Source organism: Calypte anna, chromosome 2, assembly GCF_003957555.1.
Source record: "Calypte anna isolate BGI_N300 chromosome 2, bCalAnn1_v1.p, whole genome shotgun sequence".
Taxonomy (NCBI): Eukaryota; Metazoa; Chordata; class Aves; order Apodiformes; family Trochilidae; genus Calypte; species Calypte anna.
The window spans coordinates 32,588,278-32,600,744 of NC_044245.1; the positions used below are offsets into that span (position 1 = coordinate 32,588,278).

General features: G+C 39.1%; 1 protein-coding gene across 1 annotated transcript; it reads left to right on the top strand.

Annotated features, from left to right (window-relative positions):
- The first annotated feature begins 1,677 nt into the window (after positions 1-1,677).
- FAM221A (family with sequence similarity 221 member A) lies at positions 1,678-8,375 on the top strand. Its single transcript, XM_030445723.1, has 7 exons — positions 1,678-1,769; positions 3,229-3,402; positions 3,853-4,043; positions 5,650-5,856; positions 6,772-6,882; positions 7,546-7,634; positions 8,313-8,375. The coding sequence occupies exons 1-7, from the start codon at positions 1,714-1,716 to the stop codon at positions 8,373-8,375; spliced, it is 891 nt and encodes a 296-aa protein (XP_030301583.1). The 5' UTR covers positions 1,678-1,713.
- Positions 8,376-12,467: the final 4,092 nt, after the last annotated feature.

Sequence of the window (12,467 nt, forward strand, 5' to 3'; positions counted from 1 at the left end):
TACCCCTAATAAACATAATAACACTTTTGACTTTAATTATATTGTTTGAATAAGAAATTAAAGCCAAGTCATACATTATTTTCTTTGCATTTCTTTTACATAGTACATTCCCAGGACCTTTTATTTGTTTCCAGTGCACAACAGCAGAATCAGAAGCAAACAAGCATGTATAGAACTTCTGAAAACCACAACTTACATGTTGTGTTCTTTTTTTTTTTTTTTTTATTTAGCTTGAGTGGAAATTTAAAAGTTAAACAAGACAATGGCAGCAACTAAAGCCTGAGTAAGCTTTCCAATACCAACGTAGTGGGACTGAAGTGATGGGAATTCACTTGCCTTCTAGGAAGATGGCTGTGGTACTGTGAGATCACAGAATTCACAGTTGGAGAAGACCTCTAAGATCACTGCATCCAGCCATCAACATTCTCCCCAATTAAAAAAAAAAACAAACAACAAAACCCAAAACATACATATAAGCTTATAGGCTTGCTGTTGGTGTACAAGAAAAAGGAGTACCTAAAAAGAGAAAATTCACCCTACTGCTAGAGTCGTGTTAACAAGGTTAATGTTACTGTAATTCATAGAATCATAGAATTGGCTGGGTTGGAAGGGACCTCAGAGATCATCGAGTCCAACCCCTGAACCACCGTTGCGGTGGCACTGAGTGCCACATCCAGTCTCTTTTTAAATATCTCCAGGGATGGAGAATCCACTACTTCCCTGGGCAGCCCATTCCAATGCCTGATTGAAACGCTGTGCCTCTGAGCTAAGGTGTAGTAGCAGAACAAAGGGCATACTACTGCCTTGCACTGCAAAAAAAGCCAAGGCTCACGCAGACCATGTTGTACAGAAGTGCTGGTGCATCGTGACACGGGATCCATCCAAGGGCTCTTGCTAAAATGCAGCCGTGTCAGCTAAGAGCAATGAGAGATCATCACAACTGTGCCCCTGGAGTGAATGCACTTGAGCTAGATTTTTAATTCAAGCAGACAGAAGGACATTTTTGCCGGCAAAAATACTTTACTTTGCCAGGATATTGTAGAAGTATTCCTATGCCTGCAATATCATTGATGTGTAATGTGTTTGCGTTCTCCGCAAGGCATGCTAACACAGAGCAGCAAAGGCATGGTTTCAAGGTACATAAAGGGATCTAACACAGCTTCCCCTTTTGAGAGGAGGTCCTGAGCTTTCTGTAACTAGCTTGAGCATCCCCAAGGTTTCCATCCCTTAGATCTGCCAGGGAATCGGTCACCAAACAAAAGTAAACCCTCCAGAAACATCCTTAGGCAAGACCCGACTAGCGGCAGCCACTGAGGAAGCTGTGAGCACAGGTGCAGGAGACGGCAAGGCTTGGGGTGGACACGATTTTTGGGGTGGTTGGTTTTATGGGTGTCAGCGCCCCTTCTGAGGCGCCACACGCGCAGGTACGTGTCTCCACGCACCGGAGCTCCTTGCGGGTGTCTCCCGCGACTCCTGCCGCAGTCTGCGAGGGGTGACGGCCCCCTCATCCTCCTCCTCCACTACACCACCACTACCACTCTTCCCCCCGGAGGCTGTGCCGGCACCCACGGCGTGCCGCGACGCGGGCTGTGCCGTGCCCGTGTGCGCTGCCATACACCTCCCGGTTACACGCACGTTCCTCAGCCGCGGTGCCGCCGCAGCCGCCCCGCCTGTCCCTCCGCGCCCTGCCCGCGGGCGGCCCAACGGCGGGGAATGGAGCGGCTGCAGGCTGACGCGGCGTCCCTGGACGAATACTTGGAGTATCGACGGTGAGGAGCTTCCCCTCTCCACGCCCGATGTGGCTGCGGAGGGTAGAGCGGCGGTGCGGTGTGCTGGGGCGGTGGGGAGGGGGCCGGCGGTGCTTGGCGACCTTGCTCCGCCCCGCGTTGCCGCTGGGCCCGCGGCGGTTCAGAGGGCGGTTGCCCTGGCCCCGGGTTGGGCTTTCCTTTGAGGCGTCTCCCCCACACCAGGAGCCCTTTGGGGCGTACTGAAGCCGCCTCCTCGCGGTCTGCGGCGGTTTTGTTGTGTCAGATTCCACCACCGCTCCCCCGCCATTTATCGGCGGAATCGGAAGTGCGCCAATTAATTGGGAGAAGGTGCCCCAGAGCGGGTTTCTGCGGAGAAGGAGTGGCTCTGGCCTGAAGCGGCTGCTCCCTGAGGAAACACGGGCAGCGTGGAAACGCGTGGCCTTCTGCTCTTACGGTACCTTCGCTCGTCTCGCCAGCTCTGCGCTAGAAAGAGCTGATCTTGACCCAAAATAAGCACGAACTCCGTCACTATGTGGTCCTAATTTAGCTCGGGAAAATCCTGAGTAGTAGAGGTAGTAGGCACGGAGGTATTTCTTGCGTAAGTGGGTGTCGGCCGGATTGGCGTGCACATGGCTGTGAGGTGTTGGCAAATTACTCTGATCTCTGTAGTACTGGCAACGTACAAACCCACAGAATGTTTGACAGTCACTTATTCAGGATGTTTTAGCAAACCAAACGAGTAATAACTGAAATATTTACAGACTCTGATAGAAACGCTGCAGTTAAAGTCTAAACTGTATTTTACAGATTTGACTCACTCTCTTAAGTTGTTTCCAAAAAATGGGGAATTTGGATGCTGCTCTGGAGTTGCAGCTATTCGGTGACTTTGAATTTGAACGTGAATTTGATAGGATTAAGGAAATGGGCCGCTCCCAGATGTGGGGTACAGCTGCTGTCAATTTGATGTACAGAAACTGGCACAGTCCTCTTGCAAAGTAGAAGACAGCTTGGATGCATTGCTTGTTACTTTGGTGGCAGTGTGGTTATGGACTTCCAGTAGAAAAGTCGTAGACTATGATAACTTGATACAAGTCTGCAGAACAGTTAAGTGTTAATTGGTGATTTGCCCCAGAGGTCAATTCAAGAAGCCCGAGGCAGAGCTGACTGCACAACCCTTGATGTCCTTTGCTTTTCCTGCTGTATTAAAAGAGCTTGGTATTTTGCTCTGCTAATTTTTTTCCTTCCCTCTTAACAGTCCTGGTTTTCAGTCCATCAGAACAAAATTTCTTAAAAAGAGCATTATTCACAAAATTACTCTAAAATTCAGCTATAGTTCTCTTCAGAATATTTATCACTAGAACAGTATTACTAAAGCTTTTTTTTGCATTTGCCACAATAGTATTTTTATGTATTCTTTGAAAAAATGTCTTCAGAACCCTACTTTTGGGTTCTTATTTTTATTTTTTTAACATGCTAACAGAATTGTAGGTGATGATGATGGAGGAAAGCTCTTTACCCCTGAGGAGTATGAAGAGTACAAAAGAAAAGTATTGCCAATTCGGTTGCAGAACAGGTTGTATGTGAGCTGGAGATCACCAACTGGCATGGACTGTAAGCTTGTGGGACCTGAGACCCTGTGCTTCTGTACTCACCGGTAGGAATAATTTATATTTTTAGAACTGTTGTACTTTTTAAAATAAAAAAAAAGTAGTATGTTTCCAGATACATTACAGTACAGACAAGTTAATGTTGAGAGTTCTAAGAGATGAGAAAATTAGGCTTTAAATAATAATGGTTGCTAAACCTAAATGTCACTACATTTTCTGAGGTCAGAATGATTTTGGAGTCTTCAATAAATTCAGCCTTAAGGCACGAGTTATTGTCGATCATATTGGTTCTGAGAGTGCTGAAAAAAAGAAACATGCATGAAGGATTTATGATATTTCTGTAATGAATGGATATTTTAATTGAAAATTAACAAATAGCTGTAATTATTATAACTATACTTCAAAACAGAACCTGTATGAAAAATTATAAACTTTTTAGTTAGTTTCCTGATGAACCCTAACAAAGTTATAAAAGTTACTATTTTTACCTGCTTTAGGTATAAACAACACAAAACAGACTATGAAGTGATTCCTGAAGAGCGTCCTATTCCTGTGCCTTGCAGAGTGAGCCGTTGTCCGTGCCAGTCCTATCACTATGTCCCTTTAAATGGCACACAGCCCATCCGCTGTAGGTGCAAACACTTTGCTGATCAGCACAGTGCAGCACCTGGATTTTCATGTAACTCTTGTAAGTTACTGCTGGGCTTGCAGCATTCTTTGCTAGGAAGTATAACAAGAACAGCATGTTGGGGGTCTATATTCTGCCCAGAATATTAGATGGGTGCTGCATTTATCCTTGAAGTGTATATTGGTCCTTGCATAAGGATGTGAAATGGGAAGGACAAAAATGTCTTTTCCACAGGAGGGGTTCGAACAGCATCCTTAGCTTCCCCAAGTTCTGTGAAGGTGCCTCGAGTTTCTGGAAGATTCAGTTAGGTACATATGGAGACAGCCACCTAACGTTAGGCAGTGTGAGAGCACCCCATTTGCAGTTTGTCACTTCCACTGCTGCATGCTCATGGCTTTTCTCCTTGAACTTGGTATTGTGACAGAAGTGTTGATCTCTGTTCTGCTGGTGCCTAGTTGAATATAACATTAATGTATTTTTATATCTTTTCACAACTCAACAGGAGGTGTCTCTCTGTTCCCAGATAGTACTATTGTCAGCACTCTTAACAAAGCACTTCCTGAGCATTACACATTGTGGGTCCAGAAATGCAAATAGGAATGGAATTTAAAAAAAAAAGGTTTGAGAAGGCATTAAGAGGAAGCTTTTTGCTTCATTTGTTGGAGGTTACTGTAATGAAACTGCAGTAATTATTATCCATAGAAACTAAATAATGCATAAAGCTGTCTTAGTTTGTAGCCTCAAATTATGTAAGATGAAGATTTTTTTTTGTTAGATTTTTGTACTGCTCATAAATGTCTTTAAAAAGTCTGTTTAATTTACACAGGAAAAGCCATAAACAGCTTTTACTGGGTGTGACTCATATCCTACAGGATAAAACATAAAATACATGACAGCCATCCAAGAATTTGCTCCAAGAAATACGAGAGTCTTAAATGTGCAATTGGATGATTCAGAATGAATTCTTACAACATAGTGTTTTTCATAATAACTTACATTATGCACTTTTTTTAGTGTTTCTCAAAAATACCTGACATTTCTGAGGGCTTCAGAGGTTGCAGAGAGAAATGCCAAGATCTGGTTAGATCTAGTTCTTCTTTGCACTTCAGTTGTTTTAATGTACTGGTATTAGTCTAGGCCAGTGTGATATAAATTTAATGTGACAGATAAATCAGAGATGTACTCTTTACGAGTGCAAAAATGTCTGTTACTGAGGAGTGCCCAATATCACAGATTGTCTTGGAAGGGACCTCAGGAGATCATGTACACCAATTAGATATTAGGAAATAAATGTTGACTCCCAGGGAAGACAAACATTTTCTAGGCTGCTCCAAGAGGTGGAATCTCCATCCTCGGAGGTACTCAGACCTTGACTGAATGGGACCATGAGAATGGATGACTCCTGTGATCTAAATCCCTCCTAAATTCATCCCTTCTCCTGTTCTATAAAGCATTTTCATGCCATGATAAAAGAGGCTGGAAAAGGTTTCAGAAGAGACAGCTGATCAAATCATGTACGTGCTTCCAAATAGAAAACATACCTGGGTGGTTTAGCAGTGAAGGACCTCTCGTTTGTAACAAGATCAGTTTAAGAAAGCACTTCTTTCCCTGCAATGAAGTATACATTTCATTATAATTTCCCTCCTAATACTTACTTGCTAATTAGGTTCCAAGTGTTCGGGCTTTCATAGCTGCTTTACCTGTGGATGTGGTCAGCCAACATACGCTCACGAAACAGTTGTGGAAACAAAACAAGAGCGCTTGGCCCAAGGAAAGCCTGTGGGGCAGGATGTTCCTTATGCTGCTATGGGAGGACTGACTGGTTTTAGCTCATTAGCAGAAGGCTACATGAGACTTGATGACAGTGGAATAGGTAAGTGCAGCTGACCTGAGATGACATATTAATTATCCAACTAAGTAGTAAGGAAAAGTAGTAATTCAGCATAGACTTTCAAAGTTTGGAGGCAAACTGGATCAACGCGAGTAGAATTTAGGATAGACTTTTTTTTTTTTTCCCATGAGTCCTTAGGTTTAAAGAGACCACTATGACCATCTTGTCCAGCTTCCTTAGAGAACTGTTAAAAAAACTTATCAATAATTCTGGTGTTCAGCCCAGTAGCTTCTAGTTGAAGTGGAGCATATATTTTAGAAAGACCTCTGTATTTCTATTTTTCTCTTAATATTTCAAAATTATATTTATATTAATTCTTTAGCCTAATACTGCCCAAGATATATTTTAGAAAGAGCTTTGTATTTCTATTTTTCTCTTAATATTTCAAAATTATATTTATGTTAATTCTTTAGCCTAATACTGCCCAAGTATTTCTTGGTTATGCAGTTACAGCATTCCTCCCCTAAACTCAAAGGCTAACAGCTTTCCAGAATAATAATAAAAAAAGGTCATTTGTAGAACTTTATTTTTGACAGGCACGTTAGTTGGCCTTGATAACTGCTGCTTTGTGATCTTGTGTCATTTAGTAATGGACTAATTTTGTTTTGAAATACTATTTTACTTATTATTCCCATGTACTTATTTATTTTTTAAATTCTGATCTAGTTTCCTGGATTATTCTGAAGTTGAGAAATGATAGCATAGCTGTAGTGATTAAAGAAACAAAGATTTTCATTTATTTTGAAGTCTTTTTGCTGTTGTAAACTCAAGTTTATGGAGCCTACAATGAGGGTTGCAGATAACTGATTTGTAACAGTGTTTTAACTCCATCATGTATGTTTGTAATATATCTCGTGAAGTTAATTTTTTGTTTTCATTCAACTTGTTTTCTAACAGGGCCTCCTCCTGCTGAACTTTTAGAGTCCTCTGTTACCAGCATGGATCATCCATTTCTAAAAGCTTTACAGGGACCTTCTGGTTCTACTCAAGCCATCTCACAGATGGCAGGTGCTGTATTAATAGCATAATACTATTTTAAAATAAGTATTTGATAAAAATTTAATTGGCTTTATTTATGAGTTGAAGGATGCCTTGGGCTAAAATAAAATTTTAAAATTAAAATAAGTATTGAAGTCTTGTTATGTGAAAAATTAGTACAACGTTCATGTACTTGGAGTGCCTAGAATAAATATTTTGTTACTGCTTGTTATTTTTGGTCATGATGTTCATTTTAACTTTATTGTTTTTCTAGTATTTGGTATCTTCCTCATTAATGGTGTTACTTATTCATTGGATCAGTTATTTAAATTTTTAATTCCTACTAGAAGCTCATCATATCTGAATGGATCCTACATATTCAGTGCAATCCTATGAAAATGCCTTCTGCCAGGAAGTCGTTTCTGCATGGAATTATTGATTGGTTATGCTTATTTTATGTCCTTTATCTAGTATAAGTATTGGCAATTAATATAAATGCTGAACTGCTCCAAGGATACTTATAATAGCTGCTAGACTAAAGAAGTTTTTGTTCCTAATTGCTGGGGTTTATTACTTGGCTATAAAGGTGAGTTCTCATTTTAAGTGTGTTTTGCAACTGTAAAACATAACTAACGAAACAGCAAGTATCATTAATGAAAAAAGTTGGTTTTTTGTTTATTTATTTTTCTTTAGGTAGTTCTAGTGCCACAGGTGAAGCTTCTCATGGAAAGCCTTCAGAAGCTGATGACATGGCTTACTTTGAAAAACGTTATCAAGAACGGGCAAGTAACTACATTGATTACTTATTTCAATGTATTTTCACAAGGGGATATATGAAAAAGATAAATGTATTATTTATGTGACATATAAATCCAGTAAATAATTTGTTCTCTTCCTGAAAAAAAACACTAGCTTTTAAAAATAGTTTTAAATATAATGACAAGCTATTGCAGGACTGCAGTGGTCAGTCATGTCTAGGATATTATTCACCTTAACTGGACAGATTTTTATTGAGGTCAGTGAGGAGACACTGAGATGGAGGTCTAGCGTTTACCTCTGTAAGAAACTTCCTGTGTGATTTTGTGCATGATGATTAGTCTGTGTCTGTTACCCATCTGTAATAAAACTTCTTTACCTTTTATTGACATAAAAATAAAACTGTGAACATCATGAAGCACTTTGACCTTGAGGTATACATAAATACCTAGATTGCCCTCATCAGAGATAAAGGCAGCCCGGGTTTGAATAGGGGAGAAGGTGCAGAACTATGGAGGGGCTTCTTTGTCCTGTGATGCAAAAGTTAAGCAATGCTAGGTTGGGCTAACACTGACCTGTAGCTCTTTCCACAGCATGTATCATTCTGGTGAATTTTGTGACTGGATGTGGAGATTTAATATTGCATTACTAGCTGACTTGCAAATTAATCCTTGTATCACCGCTGGTGTCTTTCTTTGTTACAGCTGAAAAAGGAGAAGGCTGCTAAGCAGAAAGAGAAAAGCCCAAAGTCATCAAAGAACCCATGATATTAATAAAGAAATGTTTATTATACGGCACACTGTTAATTGTTGTATTGAAGAGTATTTTTTGCTGTGCCTACCTGCATACTTGTATTTCTTTATTCAGCATTTTGGTCTAATGTTGAAAAGAATGGTCTTGTAATAAAATTGGAACTTTAATAAATGCATTTTTAATCTCCAGAACTGTTACAAAGATATCCCTTTGAGAATGGAAAATTGTATTTACGGATTTAAAGAACTGTTTTTTTAAGTATTACATTGTAATAGGGGAAAAAACCACCAAATGTCCTGTTACTAGACTTTTAAGATGTACTTCATTTGTGGAGTCCTTAGAACTCATCTTGGTCATGGATTTCTACTTGGTGGGATTTGTTATTATTTGTTTCATTTTAATCCTTTATTTTTCTCTCTGTTGGTTTCAATGCCTATATAAAAAATTCAAACATACATTTTTTCTTTCACACTGTTCTAGACTCTGTTCTTGCCAAAATAAAAATATTTATTACCTGTGAAGTTCCTTATGCACGTAAAGCCATTTCCACACATACTTACTATCTACTTCAAGAGATCTTGCTTGTATACTTTATCCCAGATTTCTTTAGTGGTACCATTGTCCTGATTCTGTTTGTCTGGTACTGTGATTCTACTGCACAAAATTTCTGACAACATAAAGTATAAATCAATGTTATTTATTGCCTGTAAAAAAATAATTATATAGTGCTTGATACAGTTTTTTATCCAACAGATACTCTTTTCCATCTAATCCAACATAGACTGAATCTCTCAAGAAGGGAGATGTGTCTTTGTGTTCTTTGTACATATTAATGGCTGTGACAGCATATATTGTATTAAAAGTAAGACTGGAAAAATTAAAATTTGGTAACTGTGTGCTGGTTTAAATCTGGAAAGCAGTACAGCAAGAACTGGGTACAGAATAACTGGCAGAGAGAAGATCTGCAATTAGAAGAGCCTGAGCTAACTTTGTTCATCTCCTTTGAAAGCAGAGAAGTGTAGGTTGGTTTGTCCTTAAAAATACTTCAAGATGTCTCTTGTACTGAAGGTTTTTCATGTGGTATTGTGTGTACTGGGACTTTTTAGCAAGAGTTGGGAGAAGCTTAGAAAGCTTTGATTACCATTACAGAGATTGCCTGCATGTGCCTGATGCTTCTATGTGCCTGATATGCCAAGGAAAAGAGGTGATGCTGAATACATTTGAATGCAGGGCAACCTGCTTTTTGTTGTTGTTCATGTATCAGCTGTGGGATGGAAGAAGAGTTTCTGAGAGTGCGTGCAGGTTGTACAGTGACTGATGGAGGCAAATGGAATCTGATTGAGTAGGGAGTAGGATGCTTACTTGCCTAAATTCAAAGATTGAAAAAGGCCATTTACCTAAGCTCTGAGCTATACTGCCATTAATACAGATGCCAATAAAAGAGGTTTGTCTGTTACTTTAATATAATCTATCAAAGTGTCTAATTAATGTTTTAGAAGTATTTTTACCTTTAAGTTCAGTACTGTAACACACTGCTTTAACTTGAATAAATACATTAATTTGAGCTCCCTCTTCTGGTTTTAATATGTAAACATTTCTGCAGATACTCCAGTCTCCTAATAAAAGAGAGACTTCAATAGAATTACAAGAAACAAATAAATAACATTGGTAAACAAATGGTAAATAAAAATATAGAAAAATATTTTTATTTCAGTCTTCAGAGAGATTATTACAAGCTCAATGGTGTTTATTTTACTTTCATCTCTGTAGCTATATTAGGGAATGCAGTTCGAGAAATATGTGTGTATTTCAGAGATGAGGTTTCTCACAGCAAAATATTGCTATAGACAGAGGTTTTAATAATTACAAAAAAGTTGCATTTTGTGTTTCTTTTTATATTACAGCACAATACTTTACTTTTAGGAAATAAAGTATTGTGCTTTTATTGACATTTTGAGTTAAAAATACTTGAAAGTTTTAAATGTTTGCCAAATTCAGTCTTACTAACCTGTACTGTGATCATCATGCACAGGTTTTAATAAAATTAATTTCTAAAAAATCTGTGCTTAAACTTACTTTAAAATTTCCACTTGTCATGGTTTAATGCTGGGCCGGCAATTAACCAAATGACATATGTTCTCTATTAATCCCCCTTCCTGATAAAGGAAGGAGACAGACTTATGGGTTGGAAATTAAACTACACAGCTTTAATAAAACAGTAATGATAAAAAGGAAAAAAATCTAATTATATACAAATATACAGGAAAATTGATTCCACTTACCTCCCTCTCACCCCTGATAACTCTCACGTCACCAGCGAGGCTGCAGGGCAGCCCTGGGAGAGTCCAGGCTGGACTCCTGGGGTCAGCAGCAGTCGGGAGCTGGAGGCAGGAACACACAGGCTCAGGCTGGGATACATCAGGACCACAGGCAGAGGAATGGATGGACTCCTCCCAGGATGCTGAAGCAAACAGGACAGGTGAAGAAGGGGAAGAAGGAAGGGGTTTTGATGCTCATGATCCCTTAACTTTGTATGACGTGTATGGGATGGAATACTCTGTTTGGTCAAGTCTGGTCATTTATCTTGTCTGCTCCTTGCTAAAGGAGGGCTGCAGGTGTGACCTCTTTACTCCTTTTCTCTTTCTGGAGCACAAGATGTACCTCAGAACTGAGCAGTGTCCTTGGTTCTGCAGAACATTCTCCAGCAGTAACTATAAACATCGAGCGTTATCAGTCCGAGAAGCAGACACTGACTGAGAAACTTGCTGTTAATTTCAGCTATTAATTTACTTACAAGAGACTTAGATGAAAGCAAAATTACAAGACAGAAAACGACCTCTATTCTGGCCCAAACCAGGACATCCCTTAAGATGATACTAAAAAGTTACTACATTTACTTCAGGGTATTTTTTTTAGTTGGAAAACCAGTAGGATCTTTAAAACACTATGTTTTATATATTGCTTAGTTCTGATCACATTTCACCCATGTTGATGACATGCAAGAAAAAGATTTGCTTTCCTTATCAGAAGGTGTACTTTTGACTTCTCGGTACTTGTGTAGTACTTTTTACAGGTTTTGTTTATACATATACATGAAAAAACATGTTGATATATCATAATGTTGCTGGCTATGAAAACTGGACACTGATGTAATGTCTTAAGTGAAATTTGCACTTAACTGGAACTACTCATATTTTTATCCTAAAAAAAAATCATTTTATAGGACCAAAATTACAACCCCCAAATCTACAAAAAAATCTCTTTATAATTCTGTTAACACAAATCTTTCTAAAGGCAAAAGCAGAGACCAAATGCTTTTATGTTTGCCATTGACAGTTGTCATTAAATAGAGTTCAGTTTAACATGTACTTGGTGATAGTTTGTTTTCCTGAGAGCAGTTGTGAACTTTGAATCTCAAGGGACAGCTAAGTTATCAGTTCATCTGTATGATTTATTTGTGGGTATATATCTTTTATTCAGCTAGGTATGTTAGCCATTTCTGACTCTAAACTGGCATGAGGGAAATGATTTGTCAGACACTGATTGCTCTGAGCTGGTAAAGCCTGTGTAGATCTTAGGCAATGCTTAAGCACTTCTTGGTTTTAAAATAGGAGGCTTTCAAATCAGTATTTTGCTATTATTAGAACACTCCTAGAGCATAGAATAGTACTTTTTTATTAGTTTTAGTTATCCTATGGAAAGGCTTAGATGTACTTTAGTCAATTATGATTGTAGAGACTGGGCAGTGAACCTAAGCCTTCAAGGGGCTCCTTCCCCTTCTGTGCTTCTCTGATACTGAATATAAACCACATCTGTCTCAGGTTTGAGAGGAAGCGGAATGTCATGTGTGAGTTCACAGCCAGTAATGGCATCCATACAGAATTGCTTTGTCGAGTTGTCAGTCTTAATATCGTGTTGTGCATATTAAATGATGTGCATATTAAATGACATGAGAGCTGGGGTGTGGCCCTGGAGTCTCGAGCAGTAGTTCTGCTGCAGCCATGTTGCCTAAAGAAAAAGACAACTTTGCAGGTGATGATAGTATTTTTTCTTAGCACAAATATAACTGAAAACAACAACAAGCATTTTTGAGCCTAAAAGCTTTT

Coding starts and splice junctions, on each gene's coding strand:
- FAM221A (XM_030445723.1), top strand. CDS start 1,714: ATGGAGCGGCTGCAGGCTGACGCGGCGTCCCTGGACGAATACTTGGAG. Junction 4,044..5,649: donor TGGATTTTCATGTAACTCTT/GTAAGTTACTGC, acceptor CTTGCTAATTAG/GTTCCAAGTGTTCGGGCTTT. Junction 5,857..6,771: donor ACTTGATGACAGTGGAATAG/GTAAGTGCAGCT, acceptor GTTTTCTAACAG/GGCCTCCTCCTGCTGAACTT.